The sequence below is a fragment of the Psittacula echo genome, assembly GCF_963264785.1.
Source record: "Psittacula echo genome assembly, chromosome: 5".
Lineage (NCBI taxonomy): Eukaryota > Metazoa > Chordata > Aves > Psittaciformes > Psittacidae > Psittacula > Psittacula echo.
The window spans coordinates 28,226,768-28,251,439 of NC_137739.1; the positions used below are offsets into that span (position 1 = coordinate 28,226,768).

At 46.3% G+C, this 24,672-nt stretch overlaps 1 protein-coding gene across 2 annotated transcripts in view; it reads left to right on the forward strand.

Annotated features, from left to right (window-relative positions):
• Positions 1-1,536: 1,536 nt before the first annotated feature.
• The window catches only part of PAMR1 (peptidase domain containing associated with muscle regeneration 1), a gene marked incomplete at both ends in the record, with an annotated part of 52,369 nt that continues 29,233 nt past the window's right edge, over positions 1,537-24,672 (forward strand). Inside the window, 4 exons of one of the 2 annotated variants that reach the window (XM_080619126.1) lie at positions 1,537-1,609; positions 13,494-13,670; positions 14,562-14,690; positions 21,288-21,402. In XM_080619126.1, coding sequence (XP_080475252.1) covers positions 1,537-1,609; positions 13,494-13,670; positions 14,562-14,690; positions 21,288-21,402 — 494 coding nt within the window. The remainder of the gene's footprint in view (positions 1,610-13,493; positions 13,671-14,561; positions 14,691-21,287; positions 21,403-24,672) is intronic. The other variant, XM_080619127.1, reaches the window with a different exon arrangement.

Here is a 24,672-nt window from a genome sequence, read left to right on the forward strand (position 1 = left end):
AGGGAAGAGCACTGGTTCCATCTTTGGGAGCCATGCAGAAAGTCAAATGGCAGCTAAGTGCAAAATGTCCTACAAGTGCCATGTCATGTTGACATGTTCTGAGTAGCACTATATGCCATAATGGTTACAAACTTGGCATCTATCTCAGGTCTTCTTATCTTAGTATTTTTAATGGTGGGTTTACATCAGCATTATGAGATTTGGAGAAAAATAACCAATCATGAATACATTGGTATTGTTTTATAACAAAGGTGAACAAACACTAGTCATGTATAACCTAGACAAAGGTCTGGTTAGAGGAATTCACCCCATGACAGACCACCTGAAGCTGTAATGGATTTTCCACCACAGTAAACTACTCAAGGTTTCCACTGGCTACTGCTCTCAAATTTTTGAGGTTGCTCAACATGCCTAGAGCTTTACAAACAGCTGTAGGTATTTGTTAAGCCTTTTTGAGATACTTGAATTTCTACTCCAAAGCAAATGCCAGTATTTCAAATTTTCCCTCTCACAATATATACAAAAAAACCCCTTGCAACTGAAATGAAATTGAAAAAGTCAGATTTAGAGCTATGAAATATGTCCTTTGGATGGTATTGAAAAACTGTGCAAGAAATACATTAGATAAAATAAAGGATACTGCTATGAACTATAGGCTGAAGACCAGATAAAATCAGTATCATGTGTTAATAGAAAAGGCAGAAAAAAATATGGCACAAAGATAAAATCCAAATTAAATAGCATCCTTTGTTTGGATTGAACATTTCCTCAATATCAACATGTTCTGACCAAACATCTCAATTTTGCCAAAATTGCATTTCCTGGCAGAAATGTACTCTGTAAAAGTTTTGACTAGCTCAAGCCCACATATGCCAAGTGGTTCCTTTTGTTTTTTGTGTTTTTCATCCACTGTGGAGTGAACTTTTAGTGAGCCTCATTCATTCATCTGCCCACCATAAAAATACATGGCTATTTTAAGCACATTGTAAAGTAGAACATGTCATTTGGCCAGGCTGCCTGGTCACTGGAGCATGGGACAGGAGCCCCAGTCTGCACCCACCCAACATCAGGGGCAGCACCCCAGGATGCATCAACCCCTGGAAGCCCAAGGAAGGGGTTATCCAAAGTGCCTCCCTCTGGAGACGTCCGTAATTTCAGCTCACCCACAGCAACTGGGATGACTCACATAAGTAGATATTCACATTTCTGTTTCCTCCCCCTTTGCAATATCTTTCTTTCCAAAACGAAAATTGCTACCTCGGAGCTGAGCGCTGTGTCAATAAACCCATCACAAAAGGGATCAGCTGCCAGAGTCCAGAAAGGGTTAAGGCAGCAGTTGGAGAGGTTTGGGGTGACGTCGTGCTTCTGGATGCCTGAGAAGTCTCTTGAAGGTAGTTCCCCTCTGGTGAGGATGGGAGAGAGCTGAGGTCTGAAATCCGAGATCCCTTGCAGACCGGAGCTGGTGAGGTCCCAGTGAAAGCTGTTTGCCTGCTTTCCCTTCCCGAGCAGTCACACCGCTGCACTGGCCCAGGCACTATGGAGCAAGCCCCCTGGACGCATGTAGGACTCACTCTGCTCCAGCTCCTGCTCATCTCCTGCTTGCCAAGAGGTACCGTAAGTGAGCGTGTATGTTCCCGGCACAGCCGAATGAGTCCCTTTCCTTCAGAGAGTTTTGATCTCATGTGCTGTCATGGGAAGTAGGGACATCTGCAGGGATGGTAATAACAGAAAGAAGGGGCTCTGCTTTATTTATTTTTTTTCTTGCCAGCATGGAGTGTGTGTGGGGGGAGGTTTGTCCAGGGATGATTTCCAGGCAAACTTAATAGACTTAAAGAGAAACAACTGGCTGCATTTGTTTGCCAATAGCCATAAGGAAAAGGGTATGCAATCACTCTGCTTACTACCGCTTTATTTTCTCAACACTGAGCTAAGGAAATTATGATAAAAAGAGCCATTTAAGTCTCCGAATTGTAAAGCGTAATTTGTTTAGTTTGGCAAGACGGAGACTTTCCTCTCCAGCCCCAACACCGAGAATGAAGGCAAGGGAGGGAAAAAGTGAAGGAAAAAAAGAAAACAAAAGCCACACATTGTTTCCGATCTGGGCTTTAGTTCTGCCAATATTATTCTTTCGAAGAGGAAGCCCCGTTAAAGCAGAATGATCTTTTTTATATTCAAGCCTCACCCCAGTTTCTGCTGAACCAGTATGTATGGTTTCTTCTTGATAAGGTTAAGCAAAAAGCAGTTACTGCTGAGTGCAGATTTGCTATTGTTATTTACACGTGGAGGTGGCCAGAGCTGCTGGCAGCATCTCACTGTTGGCACTGCTGGCTGCTTCCTCAGGAGCTGCAGCCCTAAGGACCGGGAGTTGATGTGCCCTCACATCACCTGCCCTTCAAGCTGCTGCAGACCATGGTGCACCTGGCAAGGTAACTGCCTGTTATTGGGGGAGCTGTAAGGTATGCAGGCACTGCGACTGGGATGGCTATCAATCATCTGTGTCAAGGACGGTGCTTCAGAGCCCACCTGACCTGGGGCTGCAGAAAAGGGTCTGCCTCTGCCATGCTTTGCCATTGTCTCTGAGGCTAGGGTGAAGGTGACAGGCAGTGACCAGCGATGTCTGCCCACTGGTGCCTGCAGCGTGACCTCCTGTCAATGTTCCCCTGCGGCATGACCACAGAGAGCTTCTCCACACCTCCATTACACAAGCACTGACTTGACCCTTCCACCCTCCACCTCGTGCCACCTTGCACATTGACCAGGAGAGGTGGCTCCATGGCACATGCTGCAGTGGCACAGAAATAGAGGCAGAGCAGCCCTAGGCATTGGCTGCAGCTGTCAAAGCAGCGAGGTGGCCGACAGATCTCTCCTCCTGCCAGAGCAGTATGTCTCAGTCACGGTGTGAAGTTGGCCTGCTGAGGGGGCAGGCACCGGGCTGCTGGTGACAAGGGGAGATAGGACAATGAAGGGCAAGGAGATGAGGGCTGTTGGACTTCAAGCTTGAGAGGGAGGATGCTGGCTCCTCGACACCAGTTCCTCACACTCTAGGAGCAGTGCGAGAAGGGCCTGTGAGGCACATGGAGGTGCCCCTCTTGCCCCATCTCATTCCTGGCTGTGCCTCCCCTGCCCTGCTGCTGGTGGAGTGGGCACTTGCCCACAGCTGCTGACAAGAGGAGGGGGCCAGGAGCTCCCCTCCGGCAGCAGTGTGAGAGGCACTCAGAGACAGGGGAGCAATTCAAGAGTGCAGCGGTGGCCTTAGCATGTCAGGGCAGGTTGGGAAAGAGCATTTTGCCTCCTCCCCACAGATGTATCCAATTTTTATCCCTATTTATCACACCCAGTTGCACAGGGCCTGCCTCAGGAGTTAGGGGCAGGAGCTGGGGAGGTCTGGGAATTGATTTTTGGAATAAACTTGAAGTGCAAGTGACTCATATTTCCTTAAAAATATATATGTGTTTGTTTCTGCCTATCTAAACCCTTCCCAACCTCTCTTTCCCTCCCCCTCCAGCCTCTGTCTAGAGAAGTGGAGGCCAGATGCACTCAGACGCATCCAGATGCATTCAATCTTAGCAGATGGGTTACTTCAGTTCACATGTTTAGGTTCCTAGCATGGACAAAGTGACTTGCTTTTTGTTTTGGAGAAAAGCTGGGGTACTCTCATACCCAAGGCCATCTCAAGGGGCTCCCAAGGGTCCCTGCAAGCCTGCTGGTGGCCAGCGTTTGGGTCTTCGTTGGCCCACCATGAACCCTCACCACCACAGAGCCCTGTGGGTGCTTCCAGCAGCACAAGCTCCCTTGAGGACGTGGATGCTCCTCTCTGTCCTGCAAGACCAGAGATGTGGTGCAAATGGGGAGGGAGGCCATAGGGCAGGGAGGCAATCTGTCACTGGGAACAGATGGGGACATCTGCAGTCCTTGGTTAGGGCTCGACTACACACCCCTGTAAGGAGTAAAATTTGAGATGGTGGGGTTTTACTGCTGTCTGTGTGGAATATTTCTGTCTGGGCAGCATTAACTTCAAATAAACTGCCAGTGTGCTCCAGGTCTCACACCAACTACAGCAAGCAAGAACTCAAGACAGGTCCAGCACCACTCCTCCATGTTTATAACACAAGCACATTCTCATGTTATGTAGTCACGAATTTCAATACGGCAGCTGCTTCTTCTCCACAGATTCCCAAATATTCTCCCTTATTGCAGAAGCCTGGCTTTGTCCCCCAGACCCCATTAGCAAAGGCTGGGCTCTCTAACTTCATCAATGCTGTCACTAACTCATTCGTTAACTGTTCCTGTTCCTGTTCTTTGTCTTGCAGCACAAAATCCCTTCCTGATCCCACTAGCATAACTTTTGTGGCCAGAATAAGCTCCTTTATCCAAGAAAATCAAGGTCTGAAGAGTAATGAGGCAGCCTCTGAGTTTTAGCCTTTACCCTGGCTATTTTAGCCTGTCATGGCCCTTCTTGGATGAAGCCAGCACCTATAATAAAATCACAAATGCCAGCTGACAATTACAGAGACAAAGCTGAAGGGGAGGAGGTTTAGGGCAGACTTCTTCAGGTTGTTTTAGATGCTAAAACCATCCTGGCTAGTGGCATAGGTGGCTGGTGATTTCAATTCAACTATGACAAAAAAGATAGAGTAAAGGTTTCCTGCCCATGGCAGGGTATTGGAACTAGGCGAGCATTAAGGTCCCTTCCAATCCAAACCAGTTTATGATCTAAATAGAAAGGAGAGGATATGTGGGTTTGGTACAAGAAAATGGGGAAAAGAGCAAAGTTTTGACTCAGGAGGTGTGGAGTATGGCTTTATTTTGCATATTACAGCTTACCTTCAGGGAACAAGGGCTGCTGAAATGCAGAAAGAAAGGGAACAGGAAATTTCCTATAGGAATGGGCATCTTATTCAAGAGCTCTCAGTCATCTCTGCACCAGTGGGTAGACCAGGCAACAGGAGGGGCTGCAGGACATGTAGGTTTATTGAAAGAGGAAAATGGTGGGAATGATTTGGCATCACAACTGAGGTGATGTTGGCTGAGGGGTAGTGGGATTAAGAAGGCTTTAACGTGTAGAAGGACCGAATTAACAGTCCTGTTTTCAGTTAAGACTGGAAACAGAAAACCCAAGAGCTATTTGTGTTAACGCAGTTTCTGCATTAACCCACCATTACATTGCTTAGATGGGCAAACTATGGATCTCACAAATAGGAACAATTTTTATTTGGCTTTCCTTTTAGACAAAGCAAAACAAGGCAGTGTGGAGAGAGATACAAGCTTTGGAAGTCACATGGGGATTCCTGTTAAGGGCCTGATGGAGACCCCAAATATAATTTTTTTATTGAACTAACAATTCTTTTCTCCTTGGAGGAGAAGTGTTGGGAGTTTACAGTTTGTCTGTCATAGCCTAGTTAAGAATAGAAGCTTACAAATGTAGAAAGGGCACTACTGCAGGAGCACAATGAAGTAAACCTATGGCCTATCAGGAATACCATCAGGACTATTTATATCTGAATTTATATCTACTAAACACTATATGACAACAGAAAACCTGGAATAGAGACCCTCGTATTTGAAAATATTAGGCAGACCCCAATTCCTGAACAAAAACAGAATGTACATTCTCCTTTTTTCCTATGTGAAACATGATTTGAATTGTTAAAAAGGCTGAGCTTAAGACAAGTGGTCTTATCCAGCAGAACACAGTTGTACATACACTAGACAGGTTTTCAGTGCTTTTCTTAGAGAGAATATACATCAGTAGTTTAGTCTGCTTTGAAAACGATTGTGCATTTGGGACTTAAAAAGACTGTCAAGTTAATGCACATTTATTAGGAGGACAAATTCAGCTTAGCATACTAAAGTTACTAAATGATCTTTAAGCTCCCTTCCAACCCTAACCATTCTATGATTCTATGATTTCCTTCTGCGTTCACCCACTGGCTTTGATTTTTTCAAATAGAAATCCTTTCTTTTTCCCCCTTCCTACTCTCACTGCTGTGTGAAAGCACACGCCAATGCCCAATACATGATGCTCACTGACTCTACAGGAGGTGCAGTCTAATTTTTCAATAAAGGTCTGTGACCCATGAGGTAAACACAGTGAGTAAAACTAAAACAGGGATGTATTTTATCTCCTCTTTTTATTAGCCCAGCTGCTAGAAAGAGTAATAGGTATATAATTTCTAAAGAGAAACAAGTGTTTTTAGTGACAGCATTATCTCTTTCACCCTTTTAACACATCTATTAGGAAACCAGGCATTGTTTTGCACAATAGGTTATCTGAGGCAAAAAGAGATTAAGAATAAAGACCTGCACTTTCCTTCATTATTAATGATTTGGGGTACACTGTTTTCAAAAAGCCCCAATAAAAACCTCTTAAAGGGAACATCTCTCTTCCCTTCCAAGGTCTTGGCCTTACTTAGATCAAAAGGAGAGTTTTGCTATTCATCACAGTGGAGCCATGGTTTCACTCAACATGTTTCTCATTTCTAGCTGACAAGTTCTCTACCTCCTGTGTGCTCAGAGTTCTTGTTGTTAATGTCTACAAGCACCATATTTATGGGGTTGGGCCCAGCTTGCACATCTGTGCAATGACAGTAGAGATGAGGGTGGTGAGGCCCTGGCACAGGTTGCCAAGAGAAGCTGTGGCTGCCCCATCCCTGGCAGTCTTCAGACCAGGTTGGACGGGGCTAGGAGCAACCTGGTCTAGTGGAAGGTGTGTAGTGGAACTGGATAAGCTTGAAGGTCCCTTCCAACCCAAACCAGTCTGTGATTTTGTGATTCTATAAAACAGGAATAAAAATGAGAAGTGAAAAAAAAATAAATTAAAAAAATGATACCTGTTTCACCTAGGTTTCACCTCTGTTGGAGCTATTTTTTCTTTTAAATGAGAGAGCTTCATTTCACAATTATTTCATGGCCAAGCATTCCCTAGTAAAAGCCTTAGGAAATTGCTCCTGAAAACTTCATTTCTTCTGCAGAAGGCAGTAATTGGTTTTGAGCATCATGCTGAAAAATTAAAATGTAATCAAATAAAAAGGGGCCTGCTCTCTCGTGGAACACGAACTGGTTGAATAACCACTTTGCAAAAGTCATCCTCTACGGACGACTTCCAATTTTACAGATATATCCATTTGTATCTGCTCTGATTTACAATGTGTTCTTAATTCATATGGCACTTTTCAAAGCAATTTAAAATAGCATTTCTTTGAGCCTAAGTAGCATTTTACTAATATGCTCATGGGTAAATTGAGGCATGAAATGAAAATTCATCTTTTCAGGATAACAGAATGGACTTGTAGGATGGGAAGTTCCATTAGTTCAGACCAAGATATGGATGTCTGTATCGAGCACTTTCTTTCGTCTTTCAGGACTTCTGATAAATACATATATCCAGCAGGTGCTCTCTCTTTTGGAGGAGTGTAGAGCACATTTAGGTTGTAAACTTTTCTTCCTCCCTTCCCGTCAAGGATGGAAGGAGATGGCAAACTGGTTTTCTGCTGGATTGGTCAGCTGATCCCTCCACATAGCAGCTAATACTAGCACAAAGATAAGGAGTGGGAATGGGAAGATGGAAAATCAGGAAGAGAAGGTAGGAAAACATCCCATCTCAGCAGCAGCATGGGCTTATATCAGCTTAAAGTTACTGCAGCCTAAAAAAGTTGTTCTTCCAAGGAAGCAGAAGATACAAGAGCTAATTGGTGTAATTGGGTTTGCTTCAAAACACCTCAGTTCTTAGTCATATAATTTTGCCAGCTCTCAGTCTTTTGGAAGAGAAATTCCCTTTCTCTCAAGCAAGGTGACCATGACTGACAAATTTGCCATGGCAAAAGACAAGTTTGCTGAAGTTGCAGTTTTACTCTGATGAGCTGCCTGACCCACTCCTCAAGCAGCAATTCTGTTTGTGAATCACTAAAGTGTTAAGCCTGACCTAGTAAGATAAACCAAAACTGGTTTACTTGAACATCTCAAGGTGCAAACTGCAGTTGGTTATAAGCTCACTAATACATGCATCATACTATTCTTTTCCACAGCCTGAAACCCATGCTCCCCATAAACAACCTCCCTGAAGATGAAAGCTAATAACTCACTACATTCTCCACCCATGGACTTATATTTCATCCATACCGCCATCCCACAAGTTTCTCTTCCTCTTTCCTTATTTCTTTATTCTTTAAATGCCTAAAGAACCTTTTGCTATTATTTTAATTTCCTTTGCAAGGTCAAATTCAGCTTGGCTTTTAAGCTGAGCTCTAAGACAGCTTGATTTGATGATCAGACTTTTTTCTATCCCAGAGAGGTCTCTGCTTTTCCCCTCAATGAGAGATTTGACTGGACTTACTGTATATCCCACAGGATTCATCACTATCATATCCAGCAGACCTTGTATTGAATAGAACCAGTGTTTAAGATGGTCTTATTCTTGCAGCTATTTTTTTGTTTATTATTGGGGCATCCTCGTTGAACTCATTGGCATAAGAGTAAGTAATATATCTTCAGACTTCAGGGTGGGTACTAATGGAGCCTTCTTTTACCCTGTGAGGAGACTTTGGGCTTTTCAGAACGGTGCAGTAAAAACTGCCCATTTGGAAGGCTGCATTTCCACTCAGTTTCAAACAATATTTCTGTCAAACCTCCATCATGACCCTTCCAAGTACTAATAAAAGAATTTCTTGTGTAGTTGTTACAACCTTTTCCGAAGTCCTGCAGTTTGGAACAAGATAGTATTTCAGGTTTAGAGAAGACAGAGATGGCTGAGTCTTATGTGTGCCCAGCCATGAGGGTGATAGGAAAACCAGACACACTTGTGTCAGGGAGATGATGACTACATTGTTAACTGCTCAAGCTCCTCTGCGGCACACCAGCCTGCCCAAGCACATCTTGGGCAAGGAAGCTGGCATGTTTTGAAAAGGTGAAGCAAAAATAAGAAGTGAAAAAAGGGAATTCTGGACCAGAGAAAGTGAGGAATGTGTGAGAACCTGGCAAGTCAGATCAGAGCTGGATTCCCTGTAACTTTGTGAAGAAAGTGAGTGACGGTAGAAGCTCGGTAGTCCAGCAGGTTAAAACTATTCACCCTTCAATCTACTGCAGCACCAGGAGTGACCTTCTTCCACTCCTTTCCTTCATTGGATTTTGTGGGTTCATGGTACAGAGGCTGTGGTTCATCACCCACCCTCAGCTTTGCACAGAGGAAGCTCAGGGCCCAGCTGTTAGCAGGGAGGGTTCCCCAAAGTGAGGAGCCTTTGGCTCCTACAAAGCCTGAGCTCAGCACCAGAGAGAAAGGGAGGTGGCATCATCACTGTGAGGAACTGCCATCACTGTAGCTCAGCCCTCAGACACTGACTGGGAACATCAGAGAATCATAGAATCATAGAATAGTTAGGGTTGGAAAGGACCTTAAGATCATCTAGTTTCAACCCCCCTGCCATGGACAGGGACACCCCACACTAAACCATGACACCCAAGGCCTCATCCAACATGGCCTTGAACACCGCCAAGGATGGAGCATTCACAGCTTCCCTGGGCAACCCATTCCAGTGCCTCACCACCCTCTCAGTAAAGAATTTCTTCCTTAGATCCAATCTAAACTTCCCCTGTTTAAGTTTGAACCCGTTACCCCTTGTCCTGTCACTACAGTTCCTGATGCATAGTCCATCCCCAGCATCCTCCTAGGCCCCCTTCAGATACTGGAAGGCTGCTATGAGGTCTCCACGCAGCCTTCTCTTCTCCAGGCTGAACAGCCCCAACTTTCTCAGCCTGTCTTCTTATGGGAGGTACTCCTGTCCCCGATCATCCTCGTGGCCCTCCTCTGGACTTGTTCCAACAGTTCCATGTCCTTTTTATGTTGAGGACACCAGAACTGCACACAATACTCCAAGTGAGGTCTCATGAGAGCAGAGTAGAGGGGCAGGATCACCTCCTTCGACCTGCTGGTCACGTTCCTCTTGATGCAGCCCAGGATATGGTTGGCTTTCTGGGCTGCGAGCGCACACTGAAGCCGGCTCATGTTCATTATTTCATTGATCAACACCCCCAAGTCCTTCTCTGCAGGGCTGCTCTGAATCTCTTCTCTGCCCAACCTGTAGCTGTGCCTGGGATTGCTCCGACCCAGGTGCAGGACCTTGCACTTGGCATGGTTAAACTTCATAAGGTTGGCATCAGCCCACCTCACAAGTGTGTCAAGGTCCCTCTGGATGGCATTCCTTCCCTCCGGTGTTATCAACCGAACCACACAGCTTGGTGTCATCAGCAAACTTGCTGAGGGTGCACTCAATCCCACTGTCCGTGTCACCAACAAAGATGTTGAACAAGACCGGTCCCAACACCGATCCCTGAGGGACACCACTCGTTACCGGTCTCCAGCTGGACATCGAGCCATTGACCACAACTCTTTGCGTGCGGCCATCCAGCCAGTTCTTTATCCACCAAGTGGTCCATCCATCAAATTGATGTCTCTCCAATTTAGAGACAAAGATGTCATGTGGGACAGTGTTGAACGCTTTGCACAAGTCCAGGTAGATGACGTCAACAGCTCTGCCCCTGTCCATCAGTTTCGTAGCCCCATCATAGAAGGCCACCAAATTGGTCAGGCAGGATTTCCCCTTAGTGAAGCCATGCTGGCTGTCACCAAGCACCTCCTTGTTTTTCATGTGCCTTAGCATGCCTTCCAGGAGAATCTGCTCCAAGAGTTTGCCAGGCACAGAGGTGAGACTGACTGGTCTGTAATTCCCCGAGTCATCCATTTTCCCCTTCTTGAAAATGGGGGTTATATTTCCCTTCTTCCAGTTGTTGGGAACTTCACCTGACTGCCATGATTTTTCAAATATGATGGCCAGTGGCACAGAATTGGGTTGGAAAGGAGCGTAAAGGCCCTCCAACTCCACCCCTACTATGGGCAGGGATACCTTCCACTAGAGCAGGTTGCTCCAAGCCCCATCCAACCTGACCTTGAGCACTGCCAGGGATGGGGCAGCCACAGCTTCTCTGGGCAACCTGTGCCAGGGCCTCACCACCCTCACAGGGAAGAACTTTTTCCATGTATCTAATCAAAATCTCCCCTCTGTCAGGTTAAAGCCATTCTCTCTTGTCCTGTCACAAGTTTCTGGGCTTTCACAGTTGGCTTTTCCAGGCTGCTCAACATCTTTGTCATTGACTGGTGACCCCTGAGGACACCACTGTCAGTGGTCTCCACTTGGACACAGAGTCACTGATGGAAATTCTCTGTTACCTTCCAGCCAACTCTTTATTTATCCACTGAGTGGTCCATCCATCAAATCCAGTCCCCTCCTACTGCTTTACAAAATCTGTTGCTGACAGCCTTATCTTCTGAAATGTGCTACAGGGACTAGGTGGTCTCACTAGACGCAGGGTAGTGAAAAGCATGAGTGTGTTGCCATCTGAACCTGGAAACATATGAGAAGGATCAGCCACCCTGTGTATGCCTCAGTGCTTATCTGCCATCTCACTTGCCCCTCACAGTGGGCTCAAAGCATTGGGTGAAAAATTGCTTTTGTGCCAAAGCCAAGCAGGTCTTCCCTCTGACACCTGCCCTGGAAGTTCATGTGCTTTCCCAACACAGCCATTTTTTGCTTAGTTTCTGTGGTCTTGAGCTGCTTCCATGTGTGCTGTTTATGCCTGGATTTACTGAGCTTTTCTTCCATCCTTAAAATCCCATAAGTTAATCCACTGTTTATTTGCCTGTCCAGAGACTTGTTTGTTCTTTTCAGCTAAATATTTTGCATGGGTTGTCAAGCAGCTTCTTCCTGCTTCTCCCAAAGAAAGGTCAAGCCACTTTCTGGATTGTGTTTGATCCTAGGAGACACAGCCACTGCCTGCGAGTCAGGCTGCCTGTTTCGGAAGATTATCAAAGTCAGGGCCACAAAGCACCCCACAATTATCTCTGCCACATTTGGCCAAGGCCTGCCTTCAAGAATTCTACTCTGTCAATAAATCTTCCCTCACACTTCCCTGCCTCATTTTCTTCTGGTTTAGGGTAATACTGGCCAAGTGTGGGCATGGGGAGCAGGGCTGTGCCTCTTCCTCCCTGGAGCCCAGGATGAGCACAGAAACAGAAACAAACATTTGCTACACACGAGTGGCTCTGTGCATCTCCCTCTTAAACTTCAGAGGGAAAGGCTTCCTTTGCCTTTTGCTCAGTAGCCTAAGAGATATTTATGCAAACAAAAGGGATCCTGCCATTATAAAAGAGGTGCAGAGTCATCACACTAATTTCTTTAAAAAATAGCTTCTACAAAACTTCAGAATAATTGATTTAATGATATATGTGAAGAAAATCCTCCAGAGCATCACTTCAAAAAAACCTCAAATCCACCTATTTCCTTGTCAAGGCTACATATGTTACCCAAAAATTGTCAGTAAATCAAAGACAGACTATTTTTATTGTTTCAGTTGAGACAAGGGCAAGAAGTGATCAAACAGCATTTCTAGGTGGCAGTAGATTTATTTTTACAATTCTTTAAGGGCCAAGTTAATTCAACTCACCTACACTATAAATACACACATTTGTTTCACCAAGTAGCATCTGCTTTTTGACCCTATTGTGTACACAAGCTCTACATATGAAAATATATACGCATATCATAGTATCATAGAATGGTCTGGGTTGGAAGGCACCTTAAAGCTCATCTAGTTCCAACCCTCTGCCATGGACACGGCACCTTCCACTAGACCAGGTTGCTCCAAGCCCCATCCAACCTGGCCTTGAACACTGCCAGGGATGGGGCAGCCACAACTTCTCTGGGCAACCTGTGCCACAGTGTCACCAACCCTCATAGGGAAAAATTTCTTCCTAATATCTCGTCCAAATCTCCCTTCTGTCAGGTTAAAGCCATTCCCCCTAGTCCTGTCCCTACAGGCCCTTCTAAGAAGCCCTACTCCAGATTTCTTGTCATCCCTTTAGGCACTGGAAGCTGCTCTAAGGTCTTCCCAGAGCCTTCTCTGCTCCAGGCTGGACAAGCCCAGCTCTCTCAGCCTGTCTCCAGCACAGAGGTGCTCGAGGCTTCAGAGGATCAAAACATCTGTGTGAGCAGGGAGCCATGTACAGGCACGGCTGGACATGCTATACCTTAGATATGTATGGCTTGTTGTAATAACAAGGGAGCCTCGTTACTCAGAGTTTAAAACAATAGAAAAAAGGATGTTACCTAACCACAATGAATAAAAAAAGAAAAAAAAAAGGGGGTAAGAGAGAGGGAAATGCAAGAAAGAGACAGTCTCATTATGTTTCCTTCACGCCTCATCTTTCTAGTTTACTCTCTCTCTTTTTACCACCAAACTCCATGAAAATAGTCATCAGGCCTGTCAGCTGGTGAGGAGACATGCTGACAGCACCATGCACTCATTAGAGCTCACTTTATAGAACTTAGTGTGCTGGTGGAGAAATGGGATCTGCACTTACTGTGGCAGACTGCCTCTGGTCATGTCAATCCATGGCAGATAATGGATTATTTCCTTGTGTTCACTTCTCTGTTCCCTGCTGGCAGAGTACACAGTGATCAATGAAAACTGCCCAGGTGCTGAGTGGAATATCATGTGCCGGGAGTGCTGCGAATATGACCAAATTGAGTGCATCTGCCCAGGACAGAAGGAAAGAGTGGGCTACACCATTCCCTGTTGCAGGAATGAGGACAACGAGTGTGACTCCTGCTTAATCCACCCAGGTATGTTTCGGGCCACACTCCATTTGCACTGGAACTTTGGCCAAAGCTTCAGCACGTAAGAGTAGCTGCTTGGGAGGGGAGAGCCAAGGGCAGGCAAAACTAAATGGGCACGGCATTGCCCCCGATCTCCTTAGGAGCTTCCTCTGCTACTCTGCTGACAGCAGCAGGACACGTGGCAAGGTCCTGTGCAGCAGGTAGTGTTGCTGCCAGAAAAAAAACCCACCACACTTTCCACTGGCAGTGTTATCCTCTGGGTGTCCTGAGCAGGCTGGGAAGCTGTCAAAGGGCAATGCTGCAGCTGGCTTCACAACAGCAGCTTTATGTAGATGCTCTGGGATTGTTTGTATGCCCAAAGCAAGAAGGGAGAGACGACTAGAGAGTTGGGCTTGTTCAGCCTGAAGAAGAGAAGGCTCAGGGAACACCTTATAACAGTCTGCCCATGGCAGGAGGTTGGAATTAGATGATCTTTAAGGTCTAAACCGGTCTATGGCTCTATGACTCAGAAGTCTAGCTACCAAAGTAGAAAGGGTGAAGTGAAAGGCGAGGGCAGGAGGAGACAGGACCAGGTTAGAAGACATCAGAATCACTTGGGCTGGGCCCAGGTGGCACCAGCAGCCACACTGAGACTTCTGAGAGAGACATTTACAGTCGGAGCAATGAGATTAAGATGTTTGGACAAGTCATATTGGGAGTTTGGTTCCAAATCTCAGAGTTTGAGCTGCTTAGGGTTTGGAGGTGGAGGTTGGGTACAGTTCACAGCGGGGAGGTTGTCAGCACCACAGCAGTCATTCACATAACCGGCATTCTCTGAGGAGAAGAAGGAGAGACCGCTCCTCTTCCTGCGGCACAATCCACCTTGGCCGTCATCTAACACCGTGGCTTTCCTTTCAGGCTGCACCATTTTTGAGAACTGCAAGTCCTGTCGCAATGGCTCCTGGGGAGGGACGCTCGATGACTTCTATATCAAAGGGATCTACTGTGCAGCATGCAGAGCTGGCTGGTACGGAGGGGACTGCATGAGTAAGTGTCCTACATGGGCAGGGAGGCATGGCAGGGCCAGGGAGGGGTGGGATGGGGCCAGAGCCATGCTGCGCCTTTCCAACTATCCCTGAATGGTGACTTTTTGAAGGGCACAGACAGGAGAGGGCAAGCACAAGCAGGCAGTGAGAGGATCTACAGAGGGGAGAACTTTTCTCCCAGTGCTCACAGCATTGGCCTGGGCCCCACACCACAGGAGGCTGCAACCCTACTAAACTTCTAGTTTGTTTTGGTTTCTTTTAAAACTTTAACTACTGTGACTCTGGAAATCTTCTGTTGTCTGCCTTTCTTGGACATTCTTCAGCATAACTGATTCCCCAGAGGCCTTCAGCAAAGCATAAACATTTACAAGGGCATCAGCTAGATCAAAGAGCTTCTCCTCTGTCCTCCTTCAACCCCTGAGCTGCAGAACCAGCCCCAGGCAAGACTCAGTGCTCTCTCCCTCCTTCACACAGCTCCAACACACTCCAAGGAAGCTCTGGAAAACTATCTTGCAACTGCTAACAGTGCTATGATGGACCAGGAGTGTTGCAGGCTCTGGTAGCAATACCTGAAGGTTTTGTTCCCAACAGCATACAAGAACTCTTGCTTGTTGGATTTTGTTAAGCTGTTGGTTCCAATGCTATCTTTCAATAGTGAATTCCATAAACTAACTTGATACAGTTTTAGTATTTCTTTTACCAGTTTTCCACCATTTGTATTGATTGTCTCTCTGTTCACCTTTCACTGGAAGATGAAAGCAGAGCCTCCTTTTCCTGCTCTGCTCTGTCCATTTTTTTACATATCTTAACATAACCTCCTTTTAGTCACTGATTTTAAAGCAACAACTGAGCCTCCTTTCCCAGCACAGCCCACGGCCATTCAGGAGGTGAAAGCAAACAAAATAAAATCATTGCTTCAAACAGCAGAATATGGGGAATCAATATGTTTCAGCAACAGGACTAACCCAACCTTGGTGCTTCTGGAGTTGATAAACTGAGTCCATTGCTGTTGATGGTGTGATTTCTGATAGCACTTTAAAGTCCTGTTTGCTCTTGGTCAATGCTAGAGCTCCCCTGAAACTTTTCACAAGAGCAGAGCTGAGAAAGAATCATTAGCTCAACTAATCCTTCCTCTCCATGCCTCAGTAGGTCAGCTGCCCGCAGTATATTTCAGCCTGTTCTGCCCACTTGTGTTTTAAAGCAAACACACCCCCTTACTGCAGCCTTTTGGGCACTTTTGCAATACTGAAATTTTGAAGAGCTTTGCCCTATAGTGCTTTCCTTCCTACTTGCTCTTTTGAGGGAAGCAGTGTGACGCTGAGGATGTGGTCTGTTTTGTGCGGGTCTGTGGTACTTCAGAGGCAGGTTAGGATGGGCAGATCTTTTCCATTCTTAAAAGAGGAGCACAGGGGACACTTGTGACCTCAGCACACTTCTGAGGTCCCCTGTTCTGCCTCTTATGTCTGTCTCACTTTTAGCCCTGGTGGAAGGCTCAGGCATGCAGAGATTGCTTGTCCAGAAAGCAGTCTGTGACCATGCAGAGTGCAGGCCTGCAGGCTATGTGGCTTTTGGTCTGGAGGCTGGCCAGAGAGTAGCCTCTGAAGGGCAGCATGCACAGGCTGCTGGAGCAGTGGATCTGCTAACATCACATTTTGGAGAGCAAAGGAGGAGGTATTTCTCGTTGGTACCGGCACATAGGATCACATCTGGAACTTTGCAGCCTGCCCTGGGCAACTTTGTAAGTCATAGGCTGGTTTGGGTTGGAAGGCACCTTAAAGCTCATCCAGTTCCAAGCCCCTGCCCAGCCAGTCATTGTACAATCCACACACAAAGCTTTGCCCCACACCAGCTCGGCACCTGTGGGGAACAGGAAGGGATTGCTCCTCCTGGCAGAGCTGTCCTTGCAGGGCTTCCCCAGCTGAACCTTCTTCCCTGAATGTTACCACCCCTTGCCAAGCGAGGCCCGCCTCTACCTTGTTTCTGCACTGAGGGACAACCACCCGCAGACTTGCACCCCTGCCCGCGCCTGAACGCTGCGGAGCGGCTGCCCAAGGCTCAGGCCGGGGTGGAGAGACGAGCCAAAGGGGCGTATAAGCAGCTCCGGATGAACCCGCCGCCGCTGCCCGGAGACCGCCGGGGTTTGTCTCCCTCTCGCGGGCCGCGGGAGGCGTTGTCGCGGACCACCGCTCCCAGCCCCGGGCTCTTGCTCCCCGAGCCGGCAAAGATGGCGAGCGGCTCGGGCGGGCTCCGCGGTAACAGACCGGTACCCCTCCGGCTCCACCCTTTCACTACCGGACCGTCCTTGGTAGCCCCTCAGGGCACGGCCCGCCCCGGCCCTGCCCAACCCGGCTGGGGACTCTGTGCTCCTGGGCTCAGCCTCCGCCGCGCCGCCCCTCCCGCTGCACCATTTCCCTCGGGCGCTCCGGCATTGCGGCACCGCTGCCGCTAGGTGTCACCCGGGGGCCCTGGAGGAGGACGAGAGGCCCCAGGCCGGTTCCTGTCAGGGGGAAGTGGCAATGTCCGCACTTGGAGGGGTAAGGGGATGAGTGGTAGGGATGCAGTGCCAGCCGCAGTGTAGACTGTGGGCAGGATTAATGCCTATTTAACACTGCAGCTGTGGGGCAGGGACTGGTTACCACAAAGGGAGCAGCCGTATGGCCCTGGGGTGCCCCATCCAGCTCCATGGGCTGCTGGCACTGTCTCAGCTGCAGAGCAGCAGCCAAGGGGCTGTGAGGAATGGCGAGGGCAGGGGGAGGTTTCTGGACACTGCCAGCAAAAGTGGTCGTGTGCTTGGAGGGCTGTGGTGGGGAATCACAGGCTGGTTTGGGTTGGAAGGAACCTTACAGCTCGTGTAGTTCTAACCCCCTGCCATGGGCAGGGACACCTTCCACTAGACCAGGAAGAAGCAGCATGGGCTGGCCTGTGAGGCAGTCTGGTTTGTGCTGTCTGCTGGCATAGCCGGATACATGGACGTGGCTGAAGAACAGCCAAAGAATGCCAGATCATTTGGTAAAAAGAAATTGTATAGGGTAGTCCAAAGGAATGTTAGTAGGGAAAAACACCCGCACCAAATAGAGTCAATGGAAGAATGCTAGAAGGTTCCAGGGAGAATTTTAGAGCAGCTTTCAGTGCCTAGAGGGGCTGACAAGAAATCTTTTACAAGGGCCTGTAGTGACAGGACAAGGGGGAATGGCTTTAACCTGACAGAGGGGAGATTTTGATTAGGTACATGGAAAAAGTTCTTCCCTGTGAGGGTGGTGAGGCCCTGGCACAGGTTGGCCAGGGCAGTTGTGGCTGCCTCATCCCTGGCAGTGTTCAAGGCCAGGTTGGGTGGGGCTTGGAGCAACCTGCTCTAGTGGAAGGTGTCCCTGCCTATGGCAGGGGGTTGGAACTGGACGAGCTTTAAGGTCCCTTCCAACCCGAACTGTTCTGTAATAGTTTGCTACTGGGACATTCCCTAATAGCACTGTTTGTTGGATTGGACTATCATGCTTTAAAATGCACATCAGAATCTAAAACCAGAAGAACCTGCAGGACCCTTGCTTCTGTACCTTGCACTCCAGCTGCCTTTGTCAATCTCCAATTATCAAGTCACTTGGGAACACATCAAAGCAGGAGACAAGGTGGTGTTATCTAACAGCTGTCCTCAGCCTTGCTGACTGAATGTGCTCCTTGTGATGAACAACAGCACTGGTAGTTTTAGAGACTTTGCAAACATCAGTGTTTCACGTAATATTGGTGACCAACAAACAACAGGTAGCAACAAGGCATGATGAGGGACATCTGCTTTCCCATATCAGCCCATTTATGAATACCAGTATCTCTTCTACTCTTATTCTCCTCGATTCAGTCCTCTTGACCTGTGAAGGAGCCCCACATCAATGCTGTAGCACTTGAACAGCAGATAATGAGTTCTTACCGCAGGTCTCCTCAGGACCTCTCCCTCTGCTGACCCATGGGTCTCCGTGGGCTACAACGTAGAGGTCTTCTGAATTGTTTTTTTTTCTATTAGTAACAAGCCTTAGAGGAAATCTTACTGCGGTCCTGAAAGCTGCCTTTTATTCAGAAACAGGAAAGGAACAAGGATGTTGACACTCCGCCAAAGTGGATTATTTTTTTGTAAATGAGGCAGAATTTGCCAGCATTTGTGTTTAGGATGTAAATTATTTTTCAGAACTTTCCAGGTCTCCCGCAGATTCTGAACGGGAAGAGAAAAGACTCCTTTTGATCAACAGATGATTGAATAGGGAGTCAGCCTAGCTTCTGCTAGAAGGGCTGGAGATACAAGGGCACAGATCTGATGTGATCGCAAAGGTGCTTCATGCAGAGAAGGGCGGTAGCAAATCTGAGAACATTTTTTCTGAGACGGTCACTGAATGCCTCCTCTTTAGCCTCTGGACCACCTGCTTTGCTGGCCAAACCTACTTCCTTGGCACCAGCGTTCAGAGAGTTCAGGCTGTACCATTGCAAACAGAAAAGTGCATTTAGTATGCTGTGCATACAAGTATCTCTGCACCAGTTCTTTGGCTTTTCTTTGTTAAAGGCATCAGCAACTCAAAAGCCCTTCAGGACGAAAGAGAAACTTTCTTTGAGGTGGTCCAAGCCCTTTGTCAAACCATCTGAAGATTTCTAGCAGCTTTGTCTCACGTTGTTTTTGAGGCAGGAGCCAACAGCAGCACAAGATCCTGTTTCTTGCTGTGGGAAGGAGCATTATCATGTGAACCACAGCAGATCTTTCTGTACTTGCTGAATCCTAATGTGGTTGCTGAGCACAGTCATTAGCCTTGTCCTTTACAGAGGGAACTAAGTGAGCCCCAGAGAAGGATGAAGCACTTCTGAGGAACTCTTCTGAGCAGCATTTCTGTTTCCTTGGGTCCTGCTTAATTAAGGGTAACCAAGGGTAAATGAACAAAGGGTATTTCATTTGAGCAACACTTTCTTAAGAAGAAAGAGGAGTAATTGACCTGCAGTTTTCACTTTTCCCTATTGACCAGATGCAGCAGGTCTGATTTCCAGCCACTCAGATCAATTGGAACCGCAGAGGCTTGGCCCTTTACCAAATCAGGTCACTGTCACCCTCTTTTCCCAAAGGAAAGAAGGGCCCTGAGGCAATTTTTAAAACTTGTTTCAGTAGGAAGCATTCACCCTGTGTTACTGGTTGAAAGTTTAGGGTTCCCCTTGGGAAACAAATGGAAGCAGCAGGGATTTCTGTTGGCCTAAGAGGTAAATTGAAGCGAGAGAGTTGCTGTGGAGGTCTTTTGTGTCATTTGTCTTTTCACTTATCCTCATTATCCGTGTTATGCAGCCTATCAGAGTTCCCTGTTTTGGCGATGCTGTTAGACTCAATTGGAATTTATGACTTATGGATAGAGCCTCATCCCCCAGCAAAGTACCAGAAGGCTTACCAGGGAGTGTGGCCGTGTGCAAGACTCCATCTGGAAAGATGTAGTCAGAAAAGTAGAAACTGAGAAATTAGCTCTGTTTGGTGCATAATGATATAACTGTGCATTTTGCTGACACTTGCATTTCTAGATCACAGAAGACTCTATAAAAAGCACTAAACAACTATCCTTCCACAGCAAAAATACCATTAGCCATATTTTATAGCTGGGGTAAAGGCAGAGGTTACCGAAGGGGAGAGAACTCTGGGCTAAAAATGTTCAGCATCCAAGATGAGGAAACAGGACAGCTATCCCTGGACAGCTGCCTAGGGACAGCTGCAGGGTAGCTGTGAAAAGATATTGCTTCCTAAGTGTGCGACCTTGTCTGCTGCTTGTTCAGGTCCTTGTCCTCTAGTGGTTTCCTCAGAGTGGTCACAAACGACCAGAGTACTTCTTCTTATCCTGTTGATGCTGGGAACTGAAGTGCATTTTATAGTATGGTGAAAAGCTGAGAGTAACAAAGGCAGGATGGGACAGGAGTAGAAGTGTAGGAATGTACCTGAGAGAAGGGGTAAGGGCTGTATACCATGTATGTGTTATGCTGAGTCACTAGTGGAGGAGCTGTGGTGGCTGTATGTCTCCACTGGCATGGTGGCATTAACACATAAGGAAGGAGTGGTGAATCCTGAGGACAAACAGACATATCCTCTAGGAATATATCAGCTGGTTTTCTTCCAAGGGTCTCCTTGTGAAGGATTTGAAACTATGATATTGGGTGCAACAGCTCCTCATCTCACTGTTTCACTCACTTGAGCTAATTCAAGTGTTCATTGTCCTTTGGCATTTTTCCACCAACTTCCTCAGCTTCAGGTTTTACACAGCTCAACATGAGATCCATTACAACTCTTCTGAGCTGGAGGGTCAACCAGCTGGGTGAGTGGGCTAATCAAGAGTGGGGCAAAAGTTGTAAGGAATGGTTTCATGAGGCTGCGTTGCAAACCAGGAAGAAGCAGCCAACTAAAACTCTAATAGAGTCAGAAGTCTTTATAGCCATTTTATGGCTGTGCCTTTCTTTTATATACTGCCTGGTAAGAAAGCATTTATCTGGCTAAGCCGCCCTGTCTTCTCATTCCGGTGTTGTTTCTACACGAATTTTCTTCAAATGTCTCTTAAAGGTCCTTTACACAGATATTTTTTTTATTCCTTTTGCTCCCCAGGGTGTGGGCAGGTTCTTCGAGCTTCTAGAGGTCAGATTTTGCTGGAGGGTTACCCACTGAATGCACGATGTGAATGGACTATTCATGTTCAAGCTGGATTTAACATCGAATTAAGGTAGGTCATACTCAATTTTAGCCAGCGCTGGTTTCAGGTGGACCTTGGGGCATGTGGATCACCAAGAGTCAATAGTGGGCAACAGCGGGGAGCCCTGGGTCAGTGAAGATATGGCCACCACTTTGCATTTGGTACCTCAGCTCTTTTCCCTGTTCTAGCTTGTGATGGGCACAAATCATCCAAATCATCATTGCTGTGCCTTCAATTCCCATTTAGGACAGCTGGATGCTAAGGAAAGTTTCTTAGATACTGCTCACAATGTATCTCTCAAGGTCTGTTCAAGATCTTGACACCAAGACACCCAGTGTTTTCTGAAGAGTGTACCAGGCTGAACTAAGACATTCTTTGAAGAAAACCTGTAGGAACATTTTGATATGATGTCTCATGCTAGGAGAGTTGCCCATGGGACCTGCTTTATATTTAGCCCGCATTTTCGCTCTCTTATTTCTTTCACTCATTTTACCAGCCTTGTCCTCTATCACCCTCAGTTACTCCTCTTACCATTTCTATGTCTGGAGCATATGGTTGGTTCTGTGATCATGTGTGGGCTTAGACCTGTTAACCCACTGCTGCTGGCTCAATCTCACACTTCTTGGTGGGGTATCCTGCCTAGTGCAGGAGACCCTATATTTGGGGTAATTAATACTGTTTTCAAGTGTGTGTAGCAGGGAGCTCACACATGCGGAAGTAACCTTGGCAGGAGATTGTATTCAAAACCCACTAACTAATACAATAAAAACAGTAGCTAAAGCCTTCACATCAATATCTCACCAGCTTTGGACCCCAGGCAAAAGAATGACGCTCGATACACAGATTTCTTCCTATATGTTTAAAGAGAGACTTAATATTTAATTAGAGGAAATCAATTTAATAGAACAGCTTGCAGCATTCCCACACTAACAGGTTTTTTCAGATTAAAAATGCAAGCCTTTGATAGAGTTATGAGTAGCTGCAATTATAGAATCGTAGAGTTGCAGACTTGTTTGGATTGGAAGGGATCTTAAAGCTCATCTAGTTCCAACCCCCTGTTGTGGGCAGGGACACCTTCCACTGCACCACAACTAAGCATGCTACTAGGGTCTTCTTCCTGGGTCTGCCATCCATGCTGAATTATTCCCTTCACTGCATGTTCATATAAAGGTATTGGTTCCCTCTGTGGTTGCTAACTCTGCTTAGAGCTGTTGTGCACAGCCAGCGTTGTGCTGAGTAAGCACAACTGTTAACAAAGGAACTCCTTTCTTCATTCTCCTGTGTACAAATCCTGTTTGCTGCCACTCTGATGGCTTGGGTGGGGACAGCGAGACACAGAAGAGTAACAAAGTGGTTTGTCTCTTCACACAGGGCAGGGAGAGCAAAACTCTTGGAAGCACAGATAAATCTTCCCTTGCTTCAAGCTGTGCCACAAGGTCCTTTGGCGGTTGGCTAAGCAGAGCTGGTTTGATAAATGGTGCCCAGATTGTGGTGGGGGTTTGTTTTCTCTGCTTTTTTTCCAGCCTTGTTTTTCTGTGCGTTATGATGTATAGGCTCCCTCAGCCCGAGCCATATCAGGTATGTCATACCACAGTAGCAGTAGCTCACAACTTTCAATCATTTTCTTTAATGTCTCAGCAGAGATGCAGTTTTACGTATTTTCCATTTGCCAGAAGCTTTCCTCAGAGGGGTTGGTGAATGTATTCACACCACAGACACATGAAACCAAGACAATACTTTGCATTTCATTTTGTATCTGATGGCCTGTAGCACTAAATTAGTTTCATAATATCCAAGAGAATTATACTATAGCTACAGTTTCACAGGTGAAGGAACTGAGGTTAATTACATTGCCTGTACCTGTGATTTAAACAGCAATAGACCTTGTGATCTGTAAAGGATCCCATCAACTGAGCTGTAGCCAAGAGGTTTTGAAAAGCTTTGGCAGGTTTCCTGACATATTAGTTATGAGTCTTGAGATTCCATTGGTACAGTGTATCTGCTTCTATGCTAAGTTAAATAAAATGCAAATCAGACCCCCGTATGAATTTCACACCTCCACTTTGTCTTCATAATTTTTTTAAGCAGAGAAAGCAAAGAATTAAAGCAGTATTTTGTGTATGGCTCCTTCATTCTCTGCTTTCACTTTGTGTAAGAATCTCTTGATATTCTTTGGTCAGGAACACACTGCTGGACAGTTTTACCTTTACATCTATAAATAATGCTGCTCCCATCACAGGGTGGGCATTCCTTCTGTACTTACACACATAATTCTTAATTTTAAGTAGAAATGTGCCAGTTTGCAGAACCAGTAAATATTTTTAGGATTGAGTTAGGATAAACTGTAACCTGGTAAGTGTGACAAGGATGAACTGGTTCATTTGTATATCCCTGTAACTTCCATAAGGGTAGATACATGGGGTATGATCTGCCACTGAAAGAATGTTTTCAAGGTGTAGTGTGTAACCTGATGCCTGTGAGGATGCCTCTGGCAAACCTGACAGAACTAGAATTCAACTAATGCATTTTATGCAAAGCTAAATTGAATTAATGTCTCTCTAATGCATATATAAAGCAGATGCCATTTTTACTTTTACTCTACATTCCACCAGATGATTTAAAAAATTAGGTGCTCTGCTACATTGCTGAGGCTCTGCTCCATTGGTGTAGCTTCCTGCAACTGCTCTTTCATTTCTCTGTATGTAGTGTACTCCTGATGCTCTAAAACCAACCATATGACCTGAACAAGGGTGACTGAATGAAGAAACCTCTTAAGTCATTTTGTGGGTTGTCAAAGAAAGGTCATTTAACATAATATGGGGGCCTCCTTTGCACGGGGCCTGAGTCCCAAGGGGAGAATAGCAGGAAATAGGGTCCAGTACTCTCTTGCCTCTTCAGACTCTGTGATCCAGCAGCACATCCAAAATTTGTCTCACTTCATTGGTGTGAAAACCAGCTCTTTGCAAATCATTAGGCCCACCCTGGAATATGCAATGTGAGAGACTTTACCTAATCCTAAACAGATTTGTCTGCAGCATTAGGAGTTCCCAGGAAAACTAAACACACAACAAGTTTAATTTATTCTGTATTCTGTGTTCTGCTGAACAGTCAACAGCATGGCCTCTCCAGGCCCACATCTTCTCATTCCTATCTGCTGTACCAAGGCAGGGCCCCAAGCCTCTGGCCATTGCTTATTCTCCAGAGGCACTTGGTGATTCTCCCGCCCTTTCTCATTCATATTCCAATGGGATGCTTTGGCTCTGTGCCCCACCAAATCCAAATGGCAGTATATGACACTGC